Here is a 27,199-nt window from a genome sequence, read left to right as displayed (position 1 = left end):
CGACTATGGGCAAAGAGGGGCAGCTGTCAACACACATTTTCTTCCTACTAGGATTCAAACTCCTAAAAATAGGATAGAATTTTGCTAGGATTCAAACTCCTAAAAATAGGATAGAGTTCTACTATTATTTAAACTCCTAAAGATAGGATCCACAAGCACTATAAATAGCCATTGTAACTCACTATTGTAGGACAGGATTTACACACAAAACACAGAGGAAAGCACGGAAAATACAAAGGCAAAGCTATTGTAAACGATTCGAAAAAGAAATAAATGTAGCATTTTTTTTTCATGTGCACGTTATTTTTCTTGAGATTTAGTTCGAATAACCTAAAACGTGGGTTGCGCTGATGACCAAAAAGGGGTGAGGTTTCGAAGTTTCGAACCTAGATCTACTCCCGAGGCATATTCATTTTTTTTAGTATTTAATATTCCCCCGATTACTTCGAAATTTGACCCCTGATTTTTTTGTTCCAATTTAATCCCTTCATGTTTTAATTCATTTTCTTGATTTCGCAATTTTTACCTATTATACTATATTTTATTTGTTATTACTTTCACTAACAATTATATCTATATATATTTTATATATTATTATTTGTTTCCTCCTCTTCTTTTTATTCGTATATATATTATGTACATATAACTACATATATGTATTTTAGTGTTTCATTCTAACATCTTTTACGTATATTACCTTTTATCATTATATATATATATATTTATTGCTTCATTTTCTTTATGTGTATTTTATTTATTTATTTATATATATTACATTTTTTTTTATATTTATACTATTATTTACTATCATTTTTCTATGTTTTATTTATTTATTTATTATTTTATTTTATTTCTTTTTATTTTGGTTGAATTTATTTATTTATTTATTATTATTATTTTTATATCTAACATGTTTCTCAACTCTTTAAGGGTATCAATCGAACATAGGTAAGTTTTGGATCGTTATTTTTACCTTTTAATTTAAAATTACAATTTTCTTAATTAAGACAACTGAAAATTACGTAGTACCGAAAGGGCGGTTCAAGGGTGCTAATCCTTCCTTGACCGTAACCGACTCCCGAGCCCGACATATTTCTGGAAAGACGCAGATCAGGTAAGAAATAAGGTATCCGATCAACCCATTTATTTTTAAATAAATGATCGGTGGCGACTCCAATCCATTTTCCTAAGTCGAAGCCCAATTCTGGAGCCCAACCGAAAGACGGTTGCGACACTAAGACTTATATTCACAACCCTAAACTGAAGAAGAAGCTAAATACTTGGGCCTAAGCAGCAGTTTAGTAAGAGGAACGGAAACTAAAAGCTTAACCCTCATTAGTAATTTAACGGACCAACAGGATAATCTCTTGCATGGAACATAATGAATAAAAAGAGATACTCGCTACCTCCTATGGAAGCACTCATAGGATCATCATGTCCGCAACCAAATGCTTCTAAAGCATCGGCAAAGCTATTGTCTGCATTATATGCTTCTACAAGAGCTGTTCTGCAAAGGAAATAGAGACAGCAAAATAAATAGATATGCGTGTGTGTGTGTGTGTGAAGAGAGAGCTTATGATTTACAATTTAAGTCACTAAAGTGAGCCCTTGAACCTTATTATAACCTTTTATTTTATTGGTTTTGAGCAATAAACCTATTTACCCTTTTTATTACTGGTGAAATTATATAACAGGCACACAGAGAGAGCAAATTCAATGTTAGATACGAAGACAACAAAGATACATTTATATTAGAGAACAAATTTTGAACTCAAAATCCCAACCAAAGCTTGCTAAGAAACGTATGTTTTTTCATGGAAATTTACATATTCAAAATATCTTGTCAAATCGAACTTGAGTATGTGTCGGATAGAACATGCATCCGGCACATATATGTTCAATCATCTAAAAGCTTTTAAATGTATTCAGAGGATCATATTCTCGTGCCCATCTCCAAGTATGTGTCGGACATGGGTAAATGGTGATTAAAGAAACATGAGAAACATAGTTGTCAGTTAATATGGTGTGGAGGCGACAAGTGAAAAGGCAACCAATCAGAACAACCGTAATGTCCTAAGAATGAAACTTACTAGTCAGAAATCATAATCTCCATAAATTAAAACAAACAAAAATATGAAAATCTCGACACTGCAAAATCCCGTGGTCTCTATCTCGGATCCAGAAATGAAAATCTTAGAAAGCAAATCCTTGTCGCTGTTGAATTAAATTATAAAAGAAAGGACATCTTATGTTTGGTGGATTTGAAATTTCATTTGTTTTCGGGCCATAAGTCTCTATCTGTGCCTTAATACTTTGGGCTCACATCTGAGTCCATATTGAATTGGGCTTATGGGGTCAAGGAGATTCCTAATCCACCTAGTGGATGGATACTTGACTTGAATTCGATGTTTTTTCAATTTGACTGGATTAACTCTTTTAATTTCGGGTTTGAGTGAAGTTTTTTAAATAAATTTGGTTGAGTTTTAGGTAAAAAACTGATTCGATTCGAGATAATATTATAATGGGTAAATCACACAAATGACCCATGATTATAAGGTATTACTTTATTAAGTCTATCGACTATTGAAAATTATAAAATGATCATATGACTATAGAGTGTTACTTTGTTTAGTCTCTTGATTATTAACTGTTACAAATGGTTATCTGACTATTCACTATGTTTCAAACTCGTCATTTTTTGTTAAGAAATTATTGGTCGTCTGAGCTTGATGTTAATATAATATTTGATATGATAGTCGTTTGAGATATAAGATCAAATTTTATCATATCGTATTCAATATGTTAACATTTAGTTCAGAATATCGTTAAACTTTTAACGAAAAGGGATGCGTTTAGAACATAATGAATAGTCGAGTGATCATTTTTTTGTAGCTTTTAAAAGCCAAATGACTCAACAAAACAATACTCTTTAATTAAATTACTATCATGTAACTTTTAATAGTCGACGAACATAATAAAATAGTACATATAATTAAAAGATCATTTATATGCTTTACCCTATTATATATTTAGAGATAATTATAATAATATTCATCTCTATATATTATAAATATATGTATTTGAGTAAAATTATATGTGAATTTTTATCTTAAAAAATTAAATTAAATTTTAAATAGGACAAAAAAATTTAAACACAGATTGAATAGAATGTGAATGAAGAAGTTTAATTTTTGAGACGATAGATTACTAATAATCATGAATATTAATTCCAGAATTAAGCTTTTAAGTGATGTTTAAGTAAAAATTCCAAAGATTAAACCTTTGAAAAAAGGAAAGCAGAAAACCTCGTGGGGGGATAAAATGAAAGGAGCCAGTTAAAGCTTAAATATGTGGAAAGTCCACAATAACTGCATTAAATGTCCACAGGGATTCGCATGAATTCCAAAGATCTGCAGGCATCAATTATATTCACTACTAATAAATAAATAAATAAATTTCACTACAAAAGAAAATCCCCTTTCCTTGATACTTTTGCCTTTGCTTTGCTTCGCTTCCCATTGGCTGAGTTTTAAAGCTCATTTTTTTAGTTTCTCCGGAAGAAGAAGGGAGAGATTAAACAAAGTTCCAAACAAAAGCAAAGAACCCCACACCTCAAAAATCAATAAATAAACACAAGTAATCAGCAAAAAAGTAATAAAAAAGAGAGTAAAACAGCGATTGTAGCAGTTGGGAAGTTTTAGTTTTTAGTGGGAAATTAAAAGGAATAACCGATTGGCGGTTTGTCGGAAAGCTGCCCACAGAAAGGTAACTTCCCTCCTCCATCTCCACCTTTCTCTTTTCAGCTGAGTCGGTTGTTTTACTCAGATTCTTTTTTGTTCAACTCAATTTGATGGGATTTTTTTTTATTTTAGGATATGATTTTGGTTTGAGTTTGTTTTCCCAGATTGCTATGACATTCTTTTCTTTTTTGATATTTGAAATGAAAACAAAAAATGTATGAAAGTTGTCAGTTTAAGATATTGAGCAGAAGTTAGCTTCACATTTTGAATTTGGTTTGGGTTTTACAAAAGTGGGTTTTCGACAATTCTGAATAATTTAGGTTCCATGATGAATCAACAAGCTATATCTTTCCAATCAGCTGCAAGCAACAGTAGTTCTGAGATGATTCCGATGAGTGGTTACTTTGCTCCGGCCATGAATTTCACTAGAAATTCCGGTATTCTTACTGCCTCCCCTGACTTAATCGAAGCCGGGAACTCTTCTGGCTCTTCTCCACTGCTTGACTCGGCTACCGGACTCAAGCAGGATAAAAGCGTAACTATTGAATGGTCTGTTGATGAACTGTACATATTGAAAGACGGGCTTGAAAGGTATGTCCTGATTAATTCTTCTCAATTGCGGAGACCTAATCGTTTTCTTACTGTATGTGCAAGTGTTGGATTTCTATGTTACTAGTATAACTGATGTAGTCGAATTGTCCATGATTAATATTAAGTGATGGATCTCTATTTATGTTATAGAGATGTATTTAGAAGGTACTTATTAGGTATGTCATGTTTATGGAATGAAGATTCAGTTCTGATTTTCATCTTTAATGTACATGTATGTAGATATAAAAAGGAACCAAATATTCTGAAGTACATAAAGATTGCGGCTTCATTGCCTGGTAAAACTGTTCGTGATGTTGCATTGAGGTGTAGGTGGATGCAAGTAAGCTCCCTGCTTCTTTAATGATCCATTACTACCATCATGTGAGTTAATTTCTGTCAATTTTATGTTTAATTGACTGGAACCTATGAAACACCATGAATTTGTTAATGTGCTTTTATTCTTTTTCTATCAGATGCCATATTTGCATATTTAAAATTATATGTAGATTCATTTGTTCTAAGAGAGAATTTTTGGAAATTGGCAGAGAAAGCGAAGGAAACCTGAAGAACTTAATGTGGGGGAAAAAGTGAACAATAGGAAGGTATGCTTGCAAATATTTTAAAATTTTGCGACGCCTATTGTCTCAGCTCCTGTCCCACCTAAATCATTTTAATCATTTTTGTTAAAATTCTTGAGAATTGAGGTATATGATCCATGAATTGAGATTTTCTTTGTATAAAATGGTTTTATCATTTCTATAAAAAAAAATGGTTTTATCATCAATATAAACATTAGCAATCGCTTTGTCCATTGTGAAGTTTCTGTTTTCTGAACATTTCCTGCTCAACTATTTTTGTTAAATTTCTTGAGAATTGAAGTATATGATCCATGAATTGAGATTTTCTTTGTATAAAATGGGTTTATCATCAATATAAACAATAATAATCGCTTTGTCCATTATGAAGTTTCTGTTTTATGAACATTTCCTGCTCTACTATTTATGTCTCGGGTCTGTTCCTGGTAAGATGATTGAGATTATTATATAACAAGAACTCATATGTTGTAATATGAATCTCTCTATTCAAGCTTTTTCACTAATTCGATGAGCCTACTGATTCTCTCACTGCTCTATCTGTGATGCTTTATAATTTTTGCTGAAAGGATTTATAGTTTTTTCACTATTTTTTGTTGAAAGGATAAGCTGGTGGAGTCATCCTCAAAGATGAATATTCCTTCATCCATGCCGCAAAGCATGAGTGCTTATTCTCTCATGACGCATCATCTTGACCAGAATGAAAGAATGCCTTCTGAAGGTATGTATGTAATTTATATTACCACCTACAAGTACCGATATCTTTCTTTCAGTTGTAATTGCTTTTAATTAATATCCTTTTTATCAGTTTTTGTCCACATCTCCCATTTTATGATCTCAAGTAGTGTAAGAATGGATCTAGCAATTTGCATCAGTCAAGTTGCTGAACAGTGAACACAAAGCTAGTGAATATCTGTGAAATAATGAAAACCTAACACCGTGGGAGGTGGCGCTTATATATAAAGAGAAAAGTTTGTTCATAAGAAATATTTTCATATATACATCTTTTTCTGATGGTTGAGTTTTCTCAACTTTGCTACATAATTGTTGAGAATGTAAATGCATTTGAATTTTACTGATAATTGGATACGAACAAGTTATAGGGTGCATCTTTCTCCTTTGATAGGAGAAAATGGAACCTTGAAAAAGGAAATTGGGAAAAGTCTTGGAAGTACTACCGATGGTTATCAGTTATTGTATCGTTAAAGTAAATTTCTTATGAATTGGGCTCAACACGAGGTGTAAATACTCCTTGAAATTTTAATGTAAAATCTGCAAATTTGGCTTGCTTGTGCTATAAATGGTAGCATTTGCATTTGGATATTGTGAATATCTTGCATGATGGCTTGCGGCTAAAGGCAATTGATTTACTTAAATATACTTCTGTGTGTTGTCTTTTCAGGAATCTTTGGTACAACTATGCATCTTTTGAAGCAAAATTCTCAAGTTTTTGGTCAAATCACATCCAATCTTTCTGCATATAAGGTGAGTGTATCATGCCTAATTCATAGCATTGGTTGATTGTCATATGCAATCAGACAGTAAATAAAAGGTGTTAGATGATATTAATACCTTGTCCTTTGTTGTGCTACTTTTTAATGATTAATCTGCAAGTTATATTCGTATTTGCCTTAAATTTTATTGGTTAACTAATGTGATGATTGTTGGTTTAATTATGAACAATGAAGGCATTAGAGTGATAATTTTAGAAATATGCATCACTGATGAAACTCGGGAAAAAATCAGAATATCGAAGTTTTAGCTTCATTACAGCCCGGGTTCCTGATTAGGATTATAAAGAACATAGCAACAGGCAAGCCCATATGTTTTCTAGTTTTACTTATTCAGTTCTCTTTGACTTAATAGCAACCTTAACCCGTTGTCGTCAATGGATCTCTTGCGTCTGGAAGGAGGACATCATAGAGCTCAAGTTGTTATTGTTCTTTTATTATGCTCATGTAAATCTTATATGTGATTGCCCATATCATATACGAGTCTTGTAACATTATTATGAGATGGCTTATTAAGTAAAGCTTTTATGAACAGTTGCAGGATAACATCAATCTCTTTGTTCACGCAAAGAACAATATTACCACCATGCTAAACGAGTATGTGGATGTTCTTTATGATTATTGATTGTATTAATGCCCTGTGGCAAGCATTTTCATTATTATTTGGGTTTAGTGTTGCCTTTTATCAGGTTATTGATTTCTACTGTGATTTTGTGCAGCATGAGGACATGCCGGGTTTAATGAGCCACATGCTGATGTTGCTGTCTCTGTTAATGAGAATTTAGCTAATAGCATGTTGCGTGGTGCAACTCAGGTAGGTTTTCATTTAAATCTAGTCAGTTTTGCATGTGCTGAGGTGGATGGCCGGAGAGGTGGGAACACATAATTTAGCGTGAGCTAAACATCTTCACTTTATGGGATCTGTTGTTAACTTTACGGAATTCACATACAGCTAAACGGCTTATTGGCTCCGATATGCTTCTATCACCGCAATGATGACCTGGAAACTGGCATATGTAGTCATCTTAGTGTGGTCAGGTCACAGAAACCGAGTACTTAACTGTATGTGGATTCCGTTGCTCATGGCACAGTAGGACAAAGGTGGACAGCATGACTAGAGATTAAATTTCACACCTTGCGGGCAATAATGGGAAACTAGTTGTCTCCTATCAAAAAAAATGGGAAACTAGTTGTCCCACAAGGTATTCGAGCATATTTGTCTACACCTGTGTAACCTTCAATCTTGTTATGCCTTTTGTATCCAGATGACGATTTTCGGCTCACCAAGCGGAATCAATCTCAAGCAGGAGCCAAGGTGCTGATCGGGAATCATTGAGCTCAAGGTCCGATGTATCTGGTAATGTGTAAGCTACGGGAAAAAATTCTCATGTAAATTCATAAGAAACCGGTAGGATACTATTCTTAATCTCTGTGTAGACACACTCAATTCACAAGTTGAGTGCCACCATGGAAGAACTTGTAGAAATCCCAATTTTGGAACCTGAAATATTAACCACCATCAAGTAAACCCTAGCACCAGATAATAAGAATGATGAACTGTTTATCATGCTATGTCTCCAGGTAGAGAAAAAAATCATCAAAATATCCAGTTGAATTTTGCATTGAAGCTTTCATGTGTATAATCTGTAACTTGCTAACCTTATTTGGTGCTTGATTTATTATTTCTTATAGGTTTTTTATCTGATTGTTTCTGTTTTTTTGGACCAATTCAATTGTTTTGATCAGATCAATTTCACCGAGTTAGAATGCATTAACCGTTAGTTTTTTAGTTTCCTTGTAATTTTCTTACCTTTTTGGATAAAATCTAGTTGGGAGAATTCAACCCTAATATATAGTTTTTTAATTTGTTTTTTTTTTTCAAAAGATGAATCTGATAATATTATGTATCTTTACAATACAATTCTAAAGTGGAAGAATGAAAAGTTTGAATGGGAAAAGAATTAGCACACCTAAATTCAATGCCCCGCCAAGTCAAGCTACAACTGGTATTTTTATACGCTTAGATGTTCTTCTCTGGGCAAGCTCTGCACGGTGTCCGACCATCGTCCCGGTGAATGATCGCTACTATTTGACGATACATGAGGTGCTGCCCTCACATATCTTATCATCTTCAAAACCTCCCTCATCGCAGGCCGGTTATCCGGTGCAACCGCATCACAAGCCATTGCTATGTTCAAGAGAGCTTGAAGCTTCCCTTCAGATGCTTCATTACCGGAGCTGGGCTCGTCACCGGACTCAGTCTCTTCTTCTTGAACTGATCTTACCCAAGTAGGAATATCAGAACGTGTTCTTGAACAAGGTCATGGAAAGGAGTTTTGCCTGTTAAAAGCTCCAGGAGAAGAACACCGAAGCTGTAAACATCAGCCGGTTGAGTTGACGATTTCCGGATGTAGCAGCACCAGGTTCTTCCAACAAGTCCGGAACTCGGAATACGGTGAGACCATAATCTGTGAGGCAAGATTCGAAATCAGGACCTAATAATACATTTGAGGATTTCAAATTACCGTGAGTTAAGCCCGGATTTTGGTGAATATAAAGCAATCCGGTAGCCAAGTCCTCGGCTATATTCAGACATGATGTCCAATGAAGAGGCTTTCCACCACCACAAGTTCTCGTTCCTACAAGGAAATCCAAAAGAAAATAGGTTAAAACCAGACGATTGCAATGTTAAAACTCGAATCTCAAACTTTTTGAACCGAAGCACGGATAAGCTTCGATATTTTCGGAACCAAATCTCGATTAACTTTCTTCTTCTTTTATCACGCTATCTATGTTACCGGAACGTACCGAAACATATTAGAACATGAGTACGAAATATAGTTCTTTAAGTGTAAAACGTCAACAACACATACCTATCCGATACTCGTTCGAATGCAAATAATGTTAGAGTGGAGCAACTGACAACAATAACATGCCGTATTGGTCAGACTCAGTGAGTTGTCGTATTATAGCAGCTCATCTTTATAGAAACTCAGCTTTGTTACACAACTCACCCTGAATTGTCGTTGTTTACCTAAATCTTTACGATTATGATTGGTAGAGAAATATTATATATCAGATTTCTATATTAATGAATTCCCTAATGAACTTTAACTGAGTTTAAAACTTTGAGTTAAACTCGTATTTCTTATTAAATTCGATTCGACTCACAAATTCAAACACAAAACCATAACCGAAATAATCAAATAAATGAAAATCGAGACAGTGTCACCGACATACCCGAAATAAGCAGCTTCCTATTATAATCTTGATCAACCTGGAATACTTTTTCGATGTAGGGTGAACCGGGCTCATCGCCGGCCCGAAATCGATCACCCGGCATAGGTTTTCAATCTGTTCGCCGCAAAGATCAATATTACCCGAAACGAAGAAATGTTGAACCGAACCAGAGCTGGGGTCACAGGGATTTGACCATGAAGTTGGTTGTTCGAAACATTGAAGAATCTAAGACCGGTTTGGTTCAAAGCCGGAATCGTACCTTTGAGTTCATTGTCTTCTAAGTAAAGCTTGTACAATCGTTTGAGTTTGAGTAAAGAAGCAGGAATTTGACCGGTGATTCGATTTCCCGACAAAACAATAGTTTTCAACCGACGTAAGCTTGTAATTGATTCTGGAAATTCGCCGGTGAAATTGTTTTCATTGAGAAAAAGTACTTTCAGATTGCCTAGGCCGGAAAGGTCGGGGATTTGGCCGGAAATGGAGTTGCTTTTGAAACTCAGGACCCGAAGTTGATCTAACCAGTTCAAGCTCTGTCCATCTAAAGAACCAGACAAGTTCAAGTGTTATAAAAGAAGTTTTGTAACTCTCCCATTCAAGCACTCCTTGATTCCTTTCCATGCACAAACATTGGTTCCTTTCCATGGCAATGAGTTGAAAGGATCAACGGATGATTTCAGTGCTAAAAGTGTCTCTGCATCACCTGATCTAACGAGTGGAATAAGAGAGAGGAAATGGTGAAGATAAAGAAGGAAAGAAAGCAGTACCTTGAAACAAAAGGTTCCATTTTTCTGTGATCTTCAAAACAAAATACCCTTTTCAAATCATCGTATTTAAAACAATGTAGACCCCTGATCCGAATCGATTTGAATTGCTTTCACAGCCCCAACTTCAGATCTGTCATTGTTTCCGCGCACAAGAAACTCATTGACTCAGTGAAGTGACGTTGGCATTTATGGTGAACGAGGAAGGGGAGCGGCTTGCAATGGCGAAGTAGGTTTTTATTCTGAGGCATCTTGTCTCGAATTCGTTACTCGCAATACTCACGAACAACTCAGCGTAAACTTCACGTGAAATCTCAGAACTCGCAGACCCATAATATTTTATATAATGTGTATATATATTGCACCCATAGACAGGCCGTCGCCAGGTTGTCGGGGATACGGTCCAAATTCTTATAAAAGGATCTTATTTTTTTTTTGGATATGTTTGATTTCGGATCTCTTATTTTTATATTTTTTAATAGTAAAAACTGATAGATATATTCGATTTTGAAATCTTTATTTTTATGTTTCTTAATGATAACAATTGATAACAATTGATAAATATACTCGATTTCAGAATCTTTATTTTTATGCTTATTAATGTAACGACTGATAGACGAAGCACCTATTTTTTGGGGCCTGCGCGGTGGCACACCTTACACACCCTCGACCATACCCTTACACACCCTCGACCATACCCCTGCCCATAATTGTATTATATTCCTGAAAGATCCAAATTTCTAAATTATTTTGGGCTGCTCAAATTTCTTCCGACTGTTTGTTGAATGATACACAGCCTTTTCAAACCCTAATATCCTGAAGCTTTGAGCCCTTTGAAGTTCGAGAGATGGGATTTTTCTCTCACCGAGTCAGTTGAATTACTCTGCGAAAACTTGAAAATCTTCAAACAGATGATTGGAACAACAACAAAATTCATAAAAATGGAAAGGAAATCATCAGAAAGACAGAAACAGCAAGAACGACGTACTCTGTCTGATAAAAAATCCAATCTTTCTTTAAAAAAAAGAGTACCGAGATTACCATGAAGAAGAAAAACAAATACAGGTAAGGAGTTCGGTAGTAGAGAGAACAGATCTAACTGTGTTGAATGTAATAACTCAAGAGACGCGCTGAGTTTCTGAGCAGACTCAGTAAATGGGTGAAGGAATTGAAAGAAAAGAAGAGAGTAATGATTGAGTGCCCCTTGCCATTCAAAGTTGCTTCATTGCCTGACATATGTATTATTTTACTGACATACACGTGGCGAAAGGATGTGAGCGAGTTCCTCTATTTTTATACTGGATAAACAATACCATTTGGTCACCAAATATTATCATATTTATGTTTTAATCACCAAATTATTTTTTTTATTTTTTAATCATTAATTTTATATTTTATTTTAATCATGTGTTAAATTTTAATAAATATAATAACTTAATTTAATATAATAATAATAATTTTAATTTTCAAAATATATGCTATATTAATTTAATCTTTATTTAAAAATAATTTAATGAAATTATTTTTAAATTTTATATTGTTTTAATTAATCTTTATTATTCATAAATTTTTTAATATTAATATGAGGTAGAATCCACTTATACTATGTAAAACTATTAAGTCTCACATTAATTTATAGCCATTAGTTTTAAATAAATAAATAATTTATATTTAATTATAATTTATTAATTTATAAATAAATATTTTTTAATTCACATTAAAATAATATTTTTAGAGTTTAAGATTTAAGGTTTAGAGTTTAGGATATAATTTAGGATTTGAGTTTAAGATTTAGGATATATGGTTTAGGATATAGGTTTAGGGTTTAAAATAAGGAATTGAGATAAAAAGAGATTACTGAGTTAAAAGATATTTTTATAAATTATAAATTTTAATTAAATCTAAATTATTTACTTCGTTTAAATCTAATAGCTATAAACTAATATAAAATTATTAATTTTACCTGGTGTAAGTAAATTTTATTCCTATTAACATATATTTTTATAATCATTAATATTTACTAACACCACCAAGATGCAAAAGCAAGCTTTTACACTACGTGGAACCAAAACTCAAGCTCTTGTCGGAAGAATCCCCGCATCTCATCATTATGTATTCACTGCATGAAAGAAAATCTCCACGATCTTTCTTCATGCAAATTATATATATATATATATATGTCCTCCCTGTATGTACAATGTATCACAAAAATAACAATGGCGAAACCCACACTCTTAGCAGCTTCCTTAGTGATTACTCTTTATATGGTTGCCGTTGCAGCAGCTGCTCCCCCTCCGCCTCTCCGGGTGGTGAGTACGAACACGCAAGAACCAAAGGCCTGAACCGTTGCGAGAAATTCTTGAGGGAGAGCTGCCGGGGTTTGAGGGATGACAGCTGCCGTCAACGGCTGCAGTTATGCTGCGGGGAATAGAGAGGATCGAGGCGCGACGGCGGTGCACGGTGGTAAGGCAGCTGGACGATTTCAGAGGTAAAGGAATGATAGAAATGTTGCAGAAGGCTAGAAACTTGCAGGCACTGTGTGCATGGGAATCGGGCGCTGTGAGCCTGTGACATTCGAGTTCCGGTTCCACCGTCTTGGTTTACTAATTTTGGCCCTGTGTTGATTGATCATTGAATCTGAATGTTTTTAGATACCTCTGCCTGTCTTGCTTACCCGGTTTCTCTCGGATTTTGATTGCAATATCACAGTTGCAGTTTCTTCAATAATATTTTGATTACAATACCTTCTAATATACAAAATAATCCTTTCCTTCTAATATTTAATTCCTATTGTGTCATTGAGCTTGGATCCTTTCCTTCAATGGATCTCATTTCTTTTGTTTTAATCACAAGTACTAGACAATCTAATCCTGATAAACAACGTAATCTGGCCATTAAAATCTTCATTGTACCTGCAATATATATAGAGAGAGAGAGAGAGGGAGAGAGTAAGAGATCCTGCTCAAGAACTCGTTGTAAGGCTCATTTGGCGGAAGAAAAAATACAAAAAGAACGTACCATTTGATGATTCGAGTTAAATAAATAGTCCTGGAGTTCATAATAAAACCGTATTGCTCCTCTCTGGAAATACTCCTTGGCAGCACATACAACTCATTTTCAACGCCGTCAGCCGTGAAAAACCTCACCGCCGGGCTTGATCTCGTCCCATTGCATAACCCAAATGTATCAACGGGTTCACTTTTGTACTCGGAACCAGCTGTCATTTCAATCTAAAATATTAAAATTTAAAAAGTCTTTGAAATAAATTGAAAATATTTGTATCCGATTGAGCGTACCTCTAAGCGGCGGTCGCCTTTGCTAAAGGGTCGGATGAAGGAATAAGGGGAGGTGCGATTGTGTCGGAGGATACCGTTGACTATGATGTTAAGGGGTAAGGGTATCCGCCGACGACGTAGAGGAACTCGTTGAAAAAGGCTCTTTATCGAGAATTCCTTTCGGATGTCCGACGCTATCACCGCATGGATGGCCATGGCGTTGTGCAAGTTTAAGAAGAAGGCTAGCCTTTCATTTGGTGTCAGTAATTTCATATTCACCCTTTGCAGATCTCTAGCCACATTTAAGTATCTGCAATCACAAGAAGTAGAAAATTCACTACATTGAAGCAAAATACAAGAAAATTATAATTTCTCTATAAATCATAGACACCCTATACACATAACACCCTTTCTCTAATAATACATATTTAATCAAATTATTAATTACACGAATCAAACGACTTAGTAGTTAATAAATTATTGTTATCCATTGATGTCTTAGATTCGAACATAAATATAGGGTAGTATGAGTGTTCATGTCAAGTGATTTAATATTAAATATTGTGAGAGTGGATAAAGAAAAGGAAAAAGAATAAAAAACCTGCGGAATTCTTCACTTTTGTTGATGGCATTATAAAACATGCAGCCTATTATCCGATGCATAAGCTTCCAGAACGGCAAACATTAACTTGGAGAGCTTATGGGCAAGAAAAGATGCTGATTTTGGCTCACAATCATGGGTTGAAACTCGAAAATTGAAGCATCCCATTAAATGGCTCGCTGTTCTAGGAATCTATACAAGTGATTTCCTTCTTCAACTCATTTTCGCTGCACCAAAATCAAACAAAATAAGTAATTATATACTAATATAATTTAAAAACATAAATTAAATAATCGATCAAATCGAATAATATTAAGTGAATTGTGCTTAAAATTGTAATTAAATAATCGATCAAATCGAATAATATAAGTGAATTGTGCTTCAATGGTGATGACTTCTTACCCGAAACATCGTGGAAGAAGTGCTTATGACCCATACGCTTTGCAGTCATAATCCCTGTATGATTTATAAAAGGACCAAAAACATGTAAATAATAAACTGAATATATGTTTTTCATATATTATACATATTTTTCATATATTATACATATTTTTCATATATTATTATTGCGTGACACATTACATTTTAGGTATTAAAATGATAATAGGTACTAAAATAATAAAATGGACAACTTCTAGGGTGAAGTATAGAATTAGCCCAAAAAAACAAAACAAAATCTATATATAGCAGACGAGCATATTTGAAATGAAAATTACCCTCTTCTGCTGCATCGAGACGAGCAACAATGGCGTCCAACAAATCAATACCAGAGAAGCAATTCCTCATCATTTTCATCCTAAGCAACCGGTCTTGAATCGGCAAACTCCGCCTCAGATACCTCACGGTCTCCACCAAGTCATCTTCGCCTTCCTCATCATTCACTCCATAAACCGGTATCGGCGGCGCTCCTGCCGGGCATCTCTCCCGCCAACTCCTTCATCTTCGCTTCATATTCATCGCTCTCTTTCAATTCGTTCAACTCGGCCAATCCCCAAACCACTTGTCGTTAAAGAAAATCTGGGGTGTATCCGAACTCCCGTTCTCTTGATCAGTTCCTTCTCCCTTTTGGGGTACACGTCGATGTTGATCTCGACGTACGCGAGCCTTTTCTCTCTGAAGAACTGGCGGACGGCGGTGCAATCCCTGTCGTTCGATCTCGTGAAAACCGATATCCGGCCTCTTAATTCGCGGCCGAGCCGTTGGGCTTCGGTTCTCAGCTTTACTATGACTTTGACTCCCGGGATTTTGAACTCCGTCACCTCGAAGTTCAACGAATCGTCTTCACGACGAGGTCGTTCTCGTCTTCTTTTAGAGACGACAAGCTTCTCACGGTTGCCGGGGAGAGACTGTTGCTTCGATCGTTTATGTATCTGCTATGGACGGCATTGTTTCCGCGATGGATAACGATTGTGAACGTTCCACTTTCGGCGGCGACGTTGGCGGGTCGAGTTTCGGGAGGCGAGCTTGTGATTTAATATCGTTACCGTTGTTATATTCTTGGATTCCTTTGGTTTCGGGGATTTGGTTCGAATTCGAAGTGGATTCTTCTTTTTCTTCTCCCGGAGGCTTAATATCCTCTTCCTCTCATTGCTCTTTTCAATCTCGACATCAACGAAGTCTCCGCCGTCATGATCACCGGGCACGGCGGTTCGTTTGGCTTCGCCGCCGTTTTCACCTCCATCGTTTGTGGACTTCTTTTCAAATATTCGTCAACTTTACCTTGCCCGATGACTCCATTTTTATTCGATCGTAAAGAAGAAAAAAATATAAAACGAAACGAACGTGTATATATAAAGAAGAACGAAGATCAAGTATAAACAAAGCGATGAAAACGGAAAGATGTAATGGAAGGAAAAATGTACTTAAGATGGAAATTAGAAATAAATAAATAAATAAATAAAACAATGGTGGCCATTGGCAATAGGCTTTGAGTTGATCAGCGAAAGCAGTAAAATAGATTTTGGGAACTATTTCTACTTGTTTTAAGGCTAAATTTAGAAATATAATATTATTTTCTGATGAATATATAATTTTGGAATTATTAAAAACAGTTTATTTTTAGTGAATATTTAATCAGAATAATTAGTGATAAATAAACAATGGTGGCCAAGACCCAAGACAGTTTAGAATAGTGAATTAGGGTTGTTCATGGACGGTTAACCGATCGTTTAGGCTAAACTATATGGTTATCATCCATGAATAACCCTAATTCATTGTTCATAAATTGTGAGGTTTGGGTGAGAGATTAATTAGTGCAAACAGATTTGTCTTATGAGGTTTTCTCTTTGTTTGCTTTATTTGTAATTCCCCTTGTAGAAAGAGTATAAGCAAGGTTTTGGGTATAAACCTTGTGGGTTGTTGTAAGGTTACACATTGTCCTCAAAGGTAAGCAAATTTAGTAGATTTGAGAAATCCTTAGTGTGGATGCTAAGGTAGGATGTAGACTTAGTTTGATAAAGTTGAACCACTCTAAATTGATGTACAAAAAATTTATTCTTCGATTGTTTCCACCAAAATTCTTAAAAGGCCAATTCACCTTCTCTTTGCATTATTCAGTTGATCGATAAAACTAGCAATTGGTATCAAAGCGGGTCACAATCGACAGTTTGATAACCTTATGAAGATCCTAGAAAAGCTCTATCAACTTATTCATCCAACTGATAAAGATGACTTCAACCTCCGGCTCCTACTTCATTGAAGATTCACAACTGGTCAACAAACTACCATACTCCAATGGAGAAAATTACTTTTATTGGAAGAATAGGATGGGTTTATTCATTCAAGCCACCGAACTTGATGTTTGGGATGCAATCGTCGACGATTTCCTAACCCTCCAAGAAATCAGTCGGAGTGGACAAAAAAACAAGAAGTTTACCCAACTCAACGCTGAAGCCATGCACATTCTCTTTTGTGCACTTGTCCTGGACAAATATAGTATATTATCTTCATGTTATAACACTAAGGATATGAGACAAGTTGGAAGTGACACATGAAGGAACAAGCCAAGTCAAGAAGTCCAAGATTGGCATTCTCACTCTCAACTACGAGAACTTCAAGATGAAGCCCGATGAAGACATAAAGATGATGTTTGATTGGTTCACTTCAATCATCAATGAGTTGAAGAACTTGGGAAAGTGTATCTTAATGAAGGCATAGTGAGAAAGATGTTTGCCTCATTGCATATTGGGAAGGAAAAGTAACCACTATTGAAGAAGCCAATGACTTGGAGTTGTACACCTTTGATGAGCCCATCGGTTCTCTACACACTCATGAGGTGAAACTCCAAAAGAAGAAGAAGAAAAAGGAAAAAAAAGAACAAGAAAAAGAAGGATGTAGGAATTGCCTTCAAATCCACCAATGAATATAAAGAAGATTCAAGTGAAGAGGTGGATGAAGAAGATGAAGAGATGGCCAAGATCTTCAAAATATTTATGTCATTTAAAGATAAAGAAAGGAAACATGAATCGAGAAAATAGAAGGATCCCATTAATTATATGCTATAATTGTACAAAATCGTGGCATGTCAAGTATGATTGTCCACTATTGAGGAAGAAGGGATCAAGCAAGCCAAAGAAGAAGACTTTTGTGGCTACATGGAGTGATGAAGACTCCACCGATGACGAAGTAGTCAATCTTTGCCTCATGGCCATCCAAGAAGAGTCAAAGGTATCTTCCAACTCAAATGAATTAAATTCATATTTTTTGATGAGTTACAAGATGCTTATGATGAATTGATTTGGAATTTGAGACCATGAATTCAAATATAAAAAAATAATTTCTAAGTTTAAATTGAAATGATTAAAGATAAAATTAGATTTGAAAGCAAAAATGAAATTTTGAAAAGGATTTGGAGCTTTCAAAATTTTTAAATCAAAAATTTTGAAAAAGAAATTTTGATTTAAAAATTAAGCTGATTGATTAATGAAAGAAATCATCAAAGTCAATAATGGCAAAATGTTCACATTGTCATTATCATGGTCATACTTCTAATTCTTTTCCTATAAATAAAAGACAATTTTATAAAATAAGACACGTATGGGTTCTAAAGGGAACTAGAGGCATTGAAACTAACAATCAAAGACCCAAAGCAATTTGGGTACCAAAAATCAAGTAAATGTCTCATGTAGGTGTATTGGACCAATAGTGAGCAATGACAATGTATTTGGAAGCTCTAAAACACACTAAGGAATGACACTTGAAGAGAGAGACCTAAGAAACCTAAATTCAAGTGGTAACAAATTTTAATTTCATGCAATTTTGTGCTTTGTATGATTTAAAATGTTTGAAATACACTAAGGAATGACAATGTATTTGTAATACTATCGTATTGTAAATATTATCCGATTTTGGAGGGATCTAACAGAAGCTTTGTAACAAACTTCTATACAAATTTTCACATTCAAAGTGGTTTCATGATCAAATGCTTGGTTCCACAATGTATATAAAGTGAAATTCGATTTGAAATATAAAGTTAGATATTCTGCCCTGTTACTCGGACTAGCGGTTGAGTGTCGGATTCGAAGGATCATGTTCGATACCTGTGTTCGAATATGTGTCGGACAATCGAGTTTGGGGTGTTCCATCTCCTAATAGGAACTGGACAACGAGAATGCTATAAAGTGAAATTCGATTTGAAATATAAGTTAGATATTCTGCCCTGTTACTCGACTAGCGGTTGAGTGTCGGATTCGAAGGATCATGTTCGATACTGTTCGAATATGTGTCGGACAATCGAGTTTGGGGTGTTCCATCTCCTAATAGGAACTGGACAACGAATGCTAACTGAACTGTATAACATTGATTCTGTCATTACTCCTACTTTTAAAATATCAAAATATTACAATTCAACTAAACCAAACTGTTATCACTTAGCAGCCATAATTTCAATAGCATTTGGTTGCATGCAATACCATCGAATTAGGCCACAAAGTTGTTTGAAAACAATCAGACCATTTGACATTTTATTAAGAACAAATTCTTGGTCCATAGGGTGGAAAACAAGCAACTTCTTCCACCCTACATTTTTAATAACAATTTTTGGTAATTTTTTTCTTCCTTCGGCAAGTTTTATGGCAGACCGATAGCCAACTATTTCCTTTTTTTTATATATATATAAGTTAGAGGTCTCATTAAAAACTCCCTTCGTATTCTTCCACATACTTAGAAGTATGTTGGAGAACATTGGAAGGAAGAAAAGAGTGCCTCATATTTTATTAAACATAATGCCAAGTACATATGGTAACACCGAACCCTCATACGGGAATAAAAACCATTACAAAAACCATATCACCTAAAAATCTTTCAGCTTCAAACAAAAAGCCCCTAAGACAATAACCCTATTTCTAAAATACACCTGAAGATGAAAGATAACATAACAAAATAAAAACCAAAAATTACAACCACAAACTAAAAAACGCCTCGGAATGCATCTGCCAAAATAGTCATGACCCAATTGGAGGAACAAGTTCTAGTGAAACATCACAATCTTCAGGGACCCAAGAATTAGGTTTGAAGGAAGGCTCAACTTCATGCACCAATATATTGAATAAATTTGCACCGACCTTCAACTCCAGCATCTCATCAATCTTGAGCCTTTTATGACATTAACATAGGAACAAACGTAGGAATTTGTATGGGGTGCGAACATAAAACATTATACTAAAACTTTAGGGATACAAAATTTTATAATCTTAAGAGATACGAAATTAAATAATTCACATAAAAATAAAGAAAATATTAAAGTATAAGGAGTTTAAAATTTCAGGGGATGCAACCACACACTCATACTCCTCGTCCATCCCTAATTAATATTTATGGAGGATATTAACAAAGATGTAAAGTATGATTTTATAATATATATAAAATTAACTCATTCAAGACTTCATTATGATGCTTTATAACCTATCGAACTCAAAGCACAATTTGACTCGATTATACCAAGTCTCAATACAACTACCATTCAAGAAAATGACTAAAGGGCTTGTTGACACTTGGGTTTAGAGTGGTAGGTTTTCAAGGATCAACAAGTCAAACTTCAGATATAGGTTTCTGAATACTGATGCTCAATTGTTGATCCTGCTTTTCACAACGGCAATTTTTGCATCTTCAATCAGCTATCAACTAAGCAATCTAATCATCTTGCCAAGGTACGTCTCACATTTCCGCATGTTTTCATCTCTTCCTGAAACCAAATCCTTATTGTTTCTTTGGGTCAGAAATCAATTCTTTATGTTGGAAGTTAATTCATACACTTCGACGTAAACACGACCGTCGGTTCGAAAACGGCACCCGGTTTCGGGTTTTAACGGTTACAACAGCATTCCGTAAAGTCAATAAAATTTAACCATCACCGGTATTACCTTACATGAACGTATGGTACCGGAATAGCCGATATATTCCACAATTTCTACTCCAGAAATAAATCAAAAGAAACAATCTAGGAGCTCTCCATTTGAACACATTGAGAAGTTTAGAATCCACGAGATCAGCTTGCGAGTACAAAAAAAAACACCATACTATCAGTTTTTGCCTTCACTATCGCTAATTTTTCTGTTCTTTTGCACAGGGTACACAACAAGAGCCATGTTGTAAAATCATTACGAAAGCATCCGGAATCGTTCAGCGTATGGGATTATACTGCGATACCTCGTTTTGGTGGCAACTTCCTCAAGATGAAAAGGACTAGAGATGAAGGTAATATCTCTACCAACTGCTCAACAAAAGAACCATGTCATTGAAATATATTTCGAAAGTATATCTGTAATCGAAATCAAGAAAACCTTATAATTTCGAACATGGTATAAAAATAATTAAAACATGACACAAAATTTCAATAACTCCTCCAGAGTATATTTTCAAACCTAGAATTAGCCTCAGGCTTATGCACCCAAACGACTATATAAAGCATAAGCAATAAAGCATTAGAAAAAGATCTGAAAAAAATTGGGCGAAAGAATTAAGGATATAATAGTTCTTAGTAGTGAATTAAATACTGGAAGGGATAACCGAGTTCTGCAATCTTATTGTTTTATTTGGTTATCTTGTAAAGCCGAAGCTGTTCATTGCTCGGTAGATACCAACTTAGCTTATGATTATATGAATTATCTATACTATAGTAGATAAATAAAGCATTACTGACACATGGTGAAGATATATAGTATAACAATACCACTTAAAGAGCCAAGTCACAGCAAATTGTGGTCAGGAGTAAATGTAGTACAAATCATATTTGTTGATTATATTCAACAAATAATTATATATTCAACAATACAATCAGAATATAGTTGTAATGAAAAATCCATTTTATTTAATTAACAAAAAACAAACGGAAAAAATTCTCACAAAATCTGAATGCAGTTATCTTCTTCAATTTCATTAGTAAATTTCGAAAACCCTAAGTTCAGACTTAAGTCTCAATTAACAGTGAAACCACATAGGTAAAATTACTAAACGGCTAAACCTAGAGTCCAAAATCTAGTTTGCAGTTGGGTGATGATAGTCTAACCGAACCAAATAGAATATATGTTAAAACAACCCTCCCGAGCTTGCAAAAGTCATAAAAGTTCAATTAAGCTGATCACAAACATTCTTCTACATAACAATCTGATGTCAACAAAAGACTTGGTAGTTTCTTGACATATGCATTCCTATTCATCTGAAAGATGTATATGCAACAAAATAAATGAGGCAAATGTGGCAATTTTTTTCAGTTTTTTATACGGCAATAAGATGAGTTAAGCAACCTTTACACTGTCTCAGTATGAATCTCTTCATATAAGCAACAATAAGCAACATGATAGAACTATTTAACAAACTTAGGTAATATATGAGGTTTAGAATGGGATGGTCCAAAACATCAGGTCAGCGGCTTTGTCAAATGCATTAAAGCACATCTGCACAAAAAAACAACATAGAGGTCAAATATGTTAAACTTTGGTCAAATAACCAATGATTGGTGAATTGGATATTGATCTAAACCTAAACCAGCTAGCAGATAAAGGTTCACCGAAAGTACTTCCATTTTGTAACAGAAGTGCTATACCATTATAGGTATAAAAAAGTTTCACAAAGCCCAAGGAAACTTGCTTAAAGCATGTCAATTTGAAATACGTAGATAGGGAAGCAAGAAAGGAAAGAAGAGATCCACCATAATGCATCTGACTAGGAAAACGAGAAGCATATGGTCGTCACATAACCAACCTGCCCAATCCAAAAAGAAATAACAGTAAAAAGTTGTAAATAAAAAGAAACACGGGAATAAGAAATCACAACTACAGAGTAGACATGTACTTCTTGTAGCTTCTTACGCCGCCCTTTGGACTCTACAGGGAACCGCTGTAACATTAAGAAAAGCCTGCAATGAAATATGTTACACAGCTTCTCCATGCAATTTGCTACAGATCATATTAGTAGATATTTTCAATATATAGAAAAAAAATTGTGGATATAAATGTTTAAAGTGACAATATCTTATGTTTTTATTTCCTAATAAAATGAGAAATATGTTACATTAATTGTGAAATGCATAAAGGTAATGCAACCAATTCTGTTTTTCCTATCTAAAATACTTTTTAGAAAATAAAAAAATAATGATTCAAAAATCAACAATAGAAAATATTTCATAATTTGGAAATGAGAATGAAGACAATCGGTAATAAAATAATGAAGAGAGTAATGTTTTTCCTGTCTTCACAAGATTCCAAACCCCTTAAGTCACTTTAATACATGCTATATAGATCATACATATTGATTTAGCTTGGGACCAAGTAAGATGTCCCATAATTATACTAGGCCTTAGTTAAGAAGTAAGAGAGACCTTTTAACAAAGAGGCTGAAGAGTTACCATAACAGTCACAATTTGAATAACATAGAAAAGACAATGAATAGCATCGCCTTGACATAAACCAAATAATCACACGGAACTTGATCTTATGCCATTAAAACAACTAGTAACAATACAATAAATGCAATATAATTACCTTCCACCATATAGTAAAAACCCAAGGGCTGCAAACAATGATACACCTGCTCATACACATAAGATTAAAATAATTTATTTGTATTTGAAACAAATTGCCATGAGATAAATAACCATAAAGGATCTAAAATTACTTAGGCTCCATTTGCTAAATGATTTTATTTTATTTTTCCCCTTTGCTCTTCTTTTTCTTTTTCTTTGCAAAAAATAAAATTAGAATAGAATACAAAAGATTATCAAAAGCAAAAAAAAAAAAAAAATTACAGCCAAGCAATTATATCCAGAAAAAGTCTAGAAAGCACCAGAGGTTCAAGAACAGTAACCCATTAAGGATACAATAATATTACCTGCAAAGAAAACCTTAGAAAGAACGACCAGAACTGGTATATATTTCCACCATAATATCAGCCACATTGCAATCTGAAATCAATTCCCCCCAGCCCACATAACAAAAAGGAGCTTTAGTAATATCTTCTCAAAAGTTATAGTTTCAAAGTAAATCTAGTATGCAAAGATACTTACAAGAGTTATAGAATGACAGCCTAGTTAGGATGAAAGAAATCTGTCTGTCGGTTCATATTTACTATAAAAATCTAGAAAAGTTCCATTAACACCCTTGTCACTATTCTAGCCAAAGTTAGTGTCTTCTAACATACTACCTTGATCTTATGGTGACTCTTATCCAACCAACTCATATTCATAGAACAAGTATCAGGCTAGCTTATAAGCATTGCTCCAGCAGAAGAAATCATTAACAGAATGAAGAAAAATGAAGCTAATGCAAACACACTGTGCAGAAGTGCAAAGCATCATAGATAATAGCAAAGTCTTTTAGCATAAGTCCCAAACTACCACTCCCTTATTATCAACTTTGTCTTCTCTAAATTTATCTTCTCCCTTGAAGTTGACATGTGTCTTTTGCTTTGAACTAATCATCCCAAAGCCCAATATTCATCTCATAAATGTAAAAGAGTACATTGTTTTAAACTATTGACACCGCAAAATGGACATTTGATTATTTCCTAATGTAACTCTCATACAATTAAAAGAATTAAAACGGAAAATAAGTCTAACAAAATTTTGCCATGTGGGCAGAAACTTCAGATCCTCCCTCCAAGAAAAACAAAGATCATTTATGACCAATATGCTTATTATTATCATCCCATTTACAGTATAGCTATTCACAGCATTAATTGTAAAGAACTGGGCCTTAGTCCATCAGTTGATACAGCACGTGCCTGTTTTAGGATACGTAGAGTTAAATAAATTAATACAAAAGACCCGGCAAGGAGACACTGGCAAAAGGCTCAAGCACCTAACCTGGTAGTAGATCTCAGCCCAAATAACCAACAGTGCATAAGTCGTGAAGAAAGCTAGACTTGGCATGTCAGCAAGATATGTTGAGCATCTAAGAAAAAAAGAAACATCCGACAAAAGCCATGAACAATTCAAGCTAGACACAAATCAGAAATAACACAAGGCATGTAATGGTTTATTGCAAACCTCTGGATGTAAGTTCTGCACATCCCCTCTGAAAACAAATACTAGCCCTCGAATGGCATATATTTGAAAGCATTATAAATACAAAACCAAAATAAAGCCCCAAAGAAAGTGTTCAAAATAGAATTTTCAGATACAAACCCCCATTCACCAGAAAATTCAGAAAATGGAAGACTCTGCGTGGTCCAGCCATACTCGGGAACTCTCAATTGTATCCGAATCAATTGAACCTAAAAATATCAACAATTAAACGAGTTTATGAAAAAAGCTGAACATTAATAAGCGTCTTCCTGGCAATAACATCATATTAGGTAAGTACCAAAAACAGATTCTTAATTGCACTGAGTTCTCGTTTTATAGTATTAGACCCTTCTTTTTCATATTAACATGAAGATAAATCAAATAAGCAAACATTTTTAATCTTTCAATTTGAAAGGGCAAATCATCAATTTTCCTAGACGCAAGCAATCAAACCGAGGGCTAAACCCTAACTACTAACAAATATTTCTTTCTTAAAAGCTAAATATGAAGTTGATGAAAAAGAGAGTATCACATACGAAGGCAACGGCGGCGACGAGACCGTAAAGACGGCTAGAATGTGAAAAATCCGATCCTGCCAGAGCGGCGAGTCGTTAATGTCGTGCCACCAATTCGATGCTTCTTTCAGCTTCAAAGCGACCACGACCTCCTCCAAACCGTTACTCTCATCTCTCCCTCGTCTTCTGCTTTCTCCTCTTCTTTCTAATAATATGTTAAAATCCAAATTAAGAGTTGATTGATTTGATTTTTTTCCTTTTTCTTTTTTATCAAAACAATATTTGAGCATCAAAATCAAAATCAAAATCCTAAGAAGAGTTGAATCAACTTCAATATAATTTCTCGGTTTTTTTTTCACGTTTACGATTATTGGAGCAAAGCGAAGATGGACGACGAAAGAGGAGAGGAAAGAAAAAAGGAGATTTTATTTTTAATTAATTATCATTTTCTTTTCTCCTTTGAAACTACCGGCAATAGCCGGTAATCAGTTTGAGAAATGACAGGATATGTATGGAGGACGATCTATCATGTAACTGCCAATGAATATTGCGCTGCCAAATGTTGGGCTTGGACTGGCTAATGTATAGATTACGTATTTTACTGGACACGTAATAATACAAACAATTATTTTTACTTTAAGTTTTATACTTAAAAATTAAAATATGAATTAATTTAATCATTATAATATTTGTAGGATTTAGATTTAAATATATTTAAGTGTAAGTGAATCAAATTATCTCATAATTAAAGAAGTAATTTTATTTTTAAAGATCTCGAATTACAACACCAGTTATTATAAATATATTTAGTTGTAAACGAATTAAATTATCTCAGTGATTAAAGAAGTAATTGTTATTTTTAAAAATCTCGAATTACAATACCAGTGATTATAACATGAGTGATTGACCGTTCATTTTAAAAATAATTAATAATATTCAAATAAATATTATTTTATAATCATTTTAGATTAATAAAAATATATTTACTTGTATATTATATTAATTTATCATCCTATTTTTAAATAATTTATCATATTCTTTATTAACTACCAATAATAACACTTGGACTTGAGCTTTTTTAAGGAAATTAATATTTTATTTTAACATTCATATCACTTAATGAGTTTAATAGTCCTTAATTTATAGTTAGATAAATTAAAGATAAACAAGCTTAAATCATAATCTTTTTAAATTATAATAATATTTAATTTATATTATATATAATTTTTATTAATATATCTAATTTTGTTCAACTAACAATCAATTGGTTTAGTGATAAGACATTAAATTTTTAAGTAATATCATAAGTTTAAATTTTCTTTTACGAATGGAACAAACATAGTTAAAAGGATCATCATCGTTTTATAATATTCGATCTAAATAATTAATTAAAAAAATTAAATATGGATATTATAAAAAATATTAACTTTGCTCAATTACGCTTGACAACCACACCTAAAAAGCACATTTTCTTTTATAATCTAAGACACACGACTTTGCCAATTCACGTCACGTGTATGCCAACTCGTTTCCGCGTCAGCTATGTTCTCATTTGCAAAATTTTACATAATTTAGTGTGTATAAACTCTTAATCATTTTAATGTGTATTTATAATAAATTTGAAGTGTTATGGGAAATCATTGACAAACCATACTTTAAAGGAAATTAATCTCATGACCATTACTATGGACATATTTTGACCATTGATCTCTCAATTTTATCAATTATACCACTTAACTATTTAAATTATGTCAATTATTTCACTAGTTGTAATTATCACGGTCCGTGGGATCGGGACATTGACACAAGAGTCCACCAATGAGGTTCAATTTGAAGTATCAGACTTGTCAAGACCACAGACTTAGCCCACACTC

The 27,199-nt window shown here is 34.0% G+C and overlaps 1 protein-coding gene, 1 long non-coding RNA gene and 3 pseudogenes across 5 annotated transcripts; 2 read left to right on the top strand and 3 right to left on the bottom strand.

Annotated features, from left to right (window-relative positions):
- Window positions 1–3,477: 3,477 nt before the first annotated feature.
- LOC120216058 lies at window positions 3,478–7,985 on the top strand. 4 transcript variants are annotated; one of them, XR_005525022.1, is made up of 9 exons: window positions 3,480–3,765; window positions 4,061–4,331; window positions 4,572–4,671; window positions 4,877–4,933; window positions 5,528–5,645; window positions 6,327–6,409; window positions 6,971–7,032; window positions 7,155–7,249; window positions 7,701–7,985. XR_005525022.1 is itself a non-coding variant. In XM_039213572.1 (8 exons), the coding sequence occupies exons 2-8, from the start codon at window positions 4,066–4,068 to the stop codon at window positions 7,174–7,176; spliced, it is 708 nt and encodes a 235-aa protein (XP_039069503.1). In that variant the 5' UTR covers window positions 3,480–3,765; window positions 4,061–4,065; the 3' UTR covers window positions 7,177–7,365. The 4 variants fall into 4 exon arrangements, 2 of the variants coding, with proteins under 2 accessions (XP_039069504.1, XP_039069503.1); XR_005525021.1 differs by lacking the exon at window positions 7,701–7,985 and adding an exon at window positions 7,388–7,593; XM_039213572.1 differs by lacking the exon at window positions 7,701–7,985 and having other exon boundaries at window positions 7,155–7,365.
- Window positions 7,986–8,350: 365 nt separating this feature from the next.
- LOC120215805 lies at window positions 8,351–10,595 on the bottom strand (annotated as a pseudogene).
- A 2,683-nt stretch (window positions 10,596–13,278) lies between these two features.
- LOC120215804 lies at window positions 13,279–17,564 on the bottom strand (annotated as a pseudogene).
- A 2,703-nt stretch (window positions 17,565–20,267) lies between these two features.
- LOC120216057 lies at window positions 20,268–21,139 on the top strand. The gene is made up of 2 exons (XR_005525020.1): window positions 20,268–20,458; window positions 20,878–21,139. It is a non-coding gene; the product is annotated as an uncharacterized LOC120216057 (long non-coding RNA).
- Window positions 21,140–22,025: 886 nt separating this feature from the next.
- Window positions 22,026–25,727, bottom strand: LOC120215803 (annotated as a pseudogene).
- Between the last annotated feature and the right edge of the window lie 1,472 nt (window positions 25,728–27,199).

The sequence above is a fragment of the Hibiscus syriacus genome, unplaced genomic scaffold, assembly GCF_006381635.1.
Source record: "Hibiscus syriacus cultivar Baekdansim isolate YM2019G1 unplaced genomic scaffold, ASM638163v2 tig00110156_pilon, whole genome shotgun sequence".
NCBI lineage: Eukaryota > Viridiplantae > Streptophyta > Magnoliopsida > Malvales > Malvaceae > Hibiscus > Hibiscus syriacus.
The sequence above is the reverse complement of the archived record's forward strand: the minus strand, read 5'-3'. Positions and strand labels throughout refer to the sequence as shown.

Coding starts and splice junctions, on each gene's coding strand:
- LOC120216058 (XM_039213572.1), top strand. CDS start 4,066: ATGATGAATCAACAAGCTATATCTTTCCAATCAGCTGCAAGCAACAGT. Junction 4,332..4,571: donor TTGAAAGACGGGCTTGAAAG/GTATGTCCTGAT, acceptor ACATGTATGTAG/ATATAAAAAGGAACCAAATA. Junction 4,934..5,527: donor AAAAAGTGAACAATAGGAAG/GTATGCTTGCAA, acceptor TTTTGTTGAAAG/GATAAGCTGGTGGAGTCATC.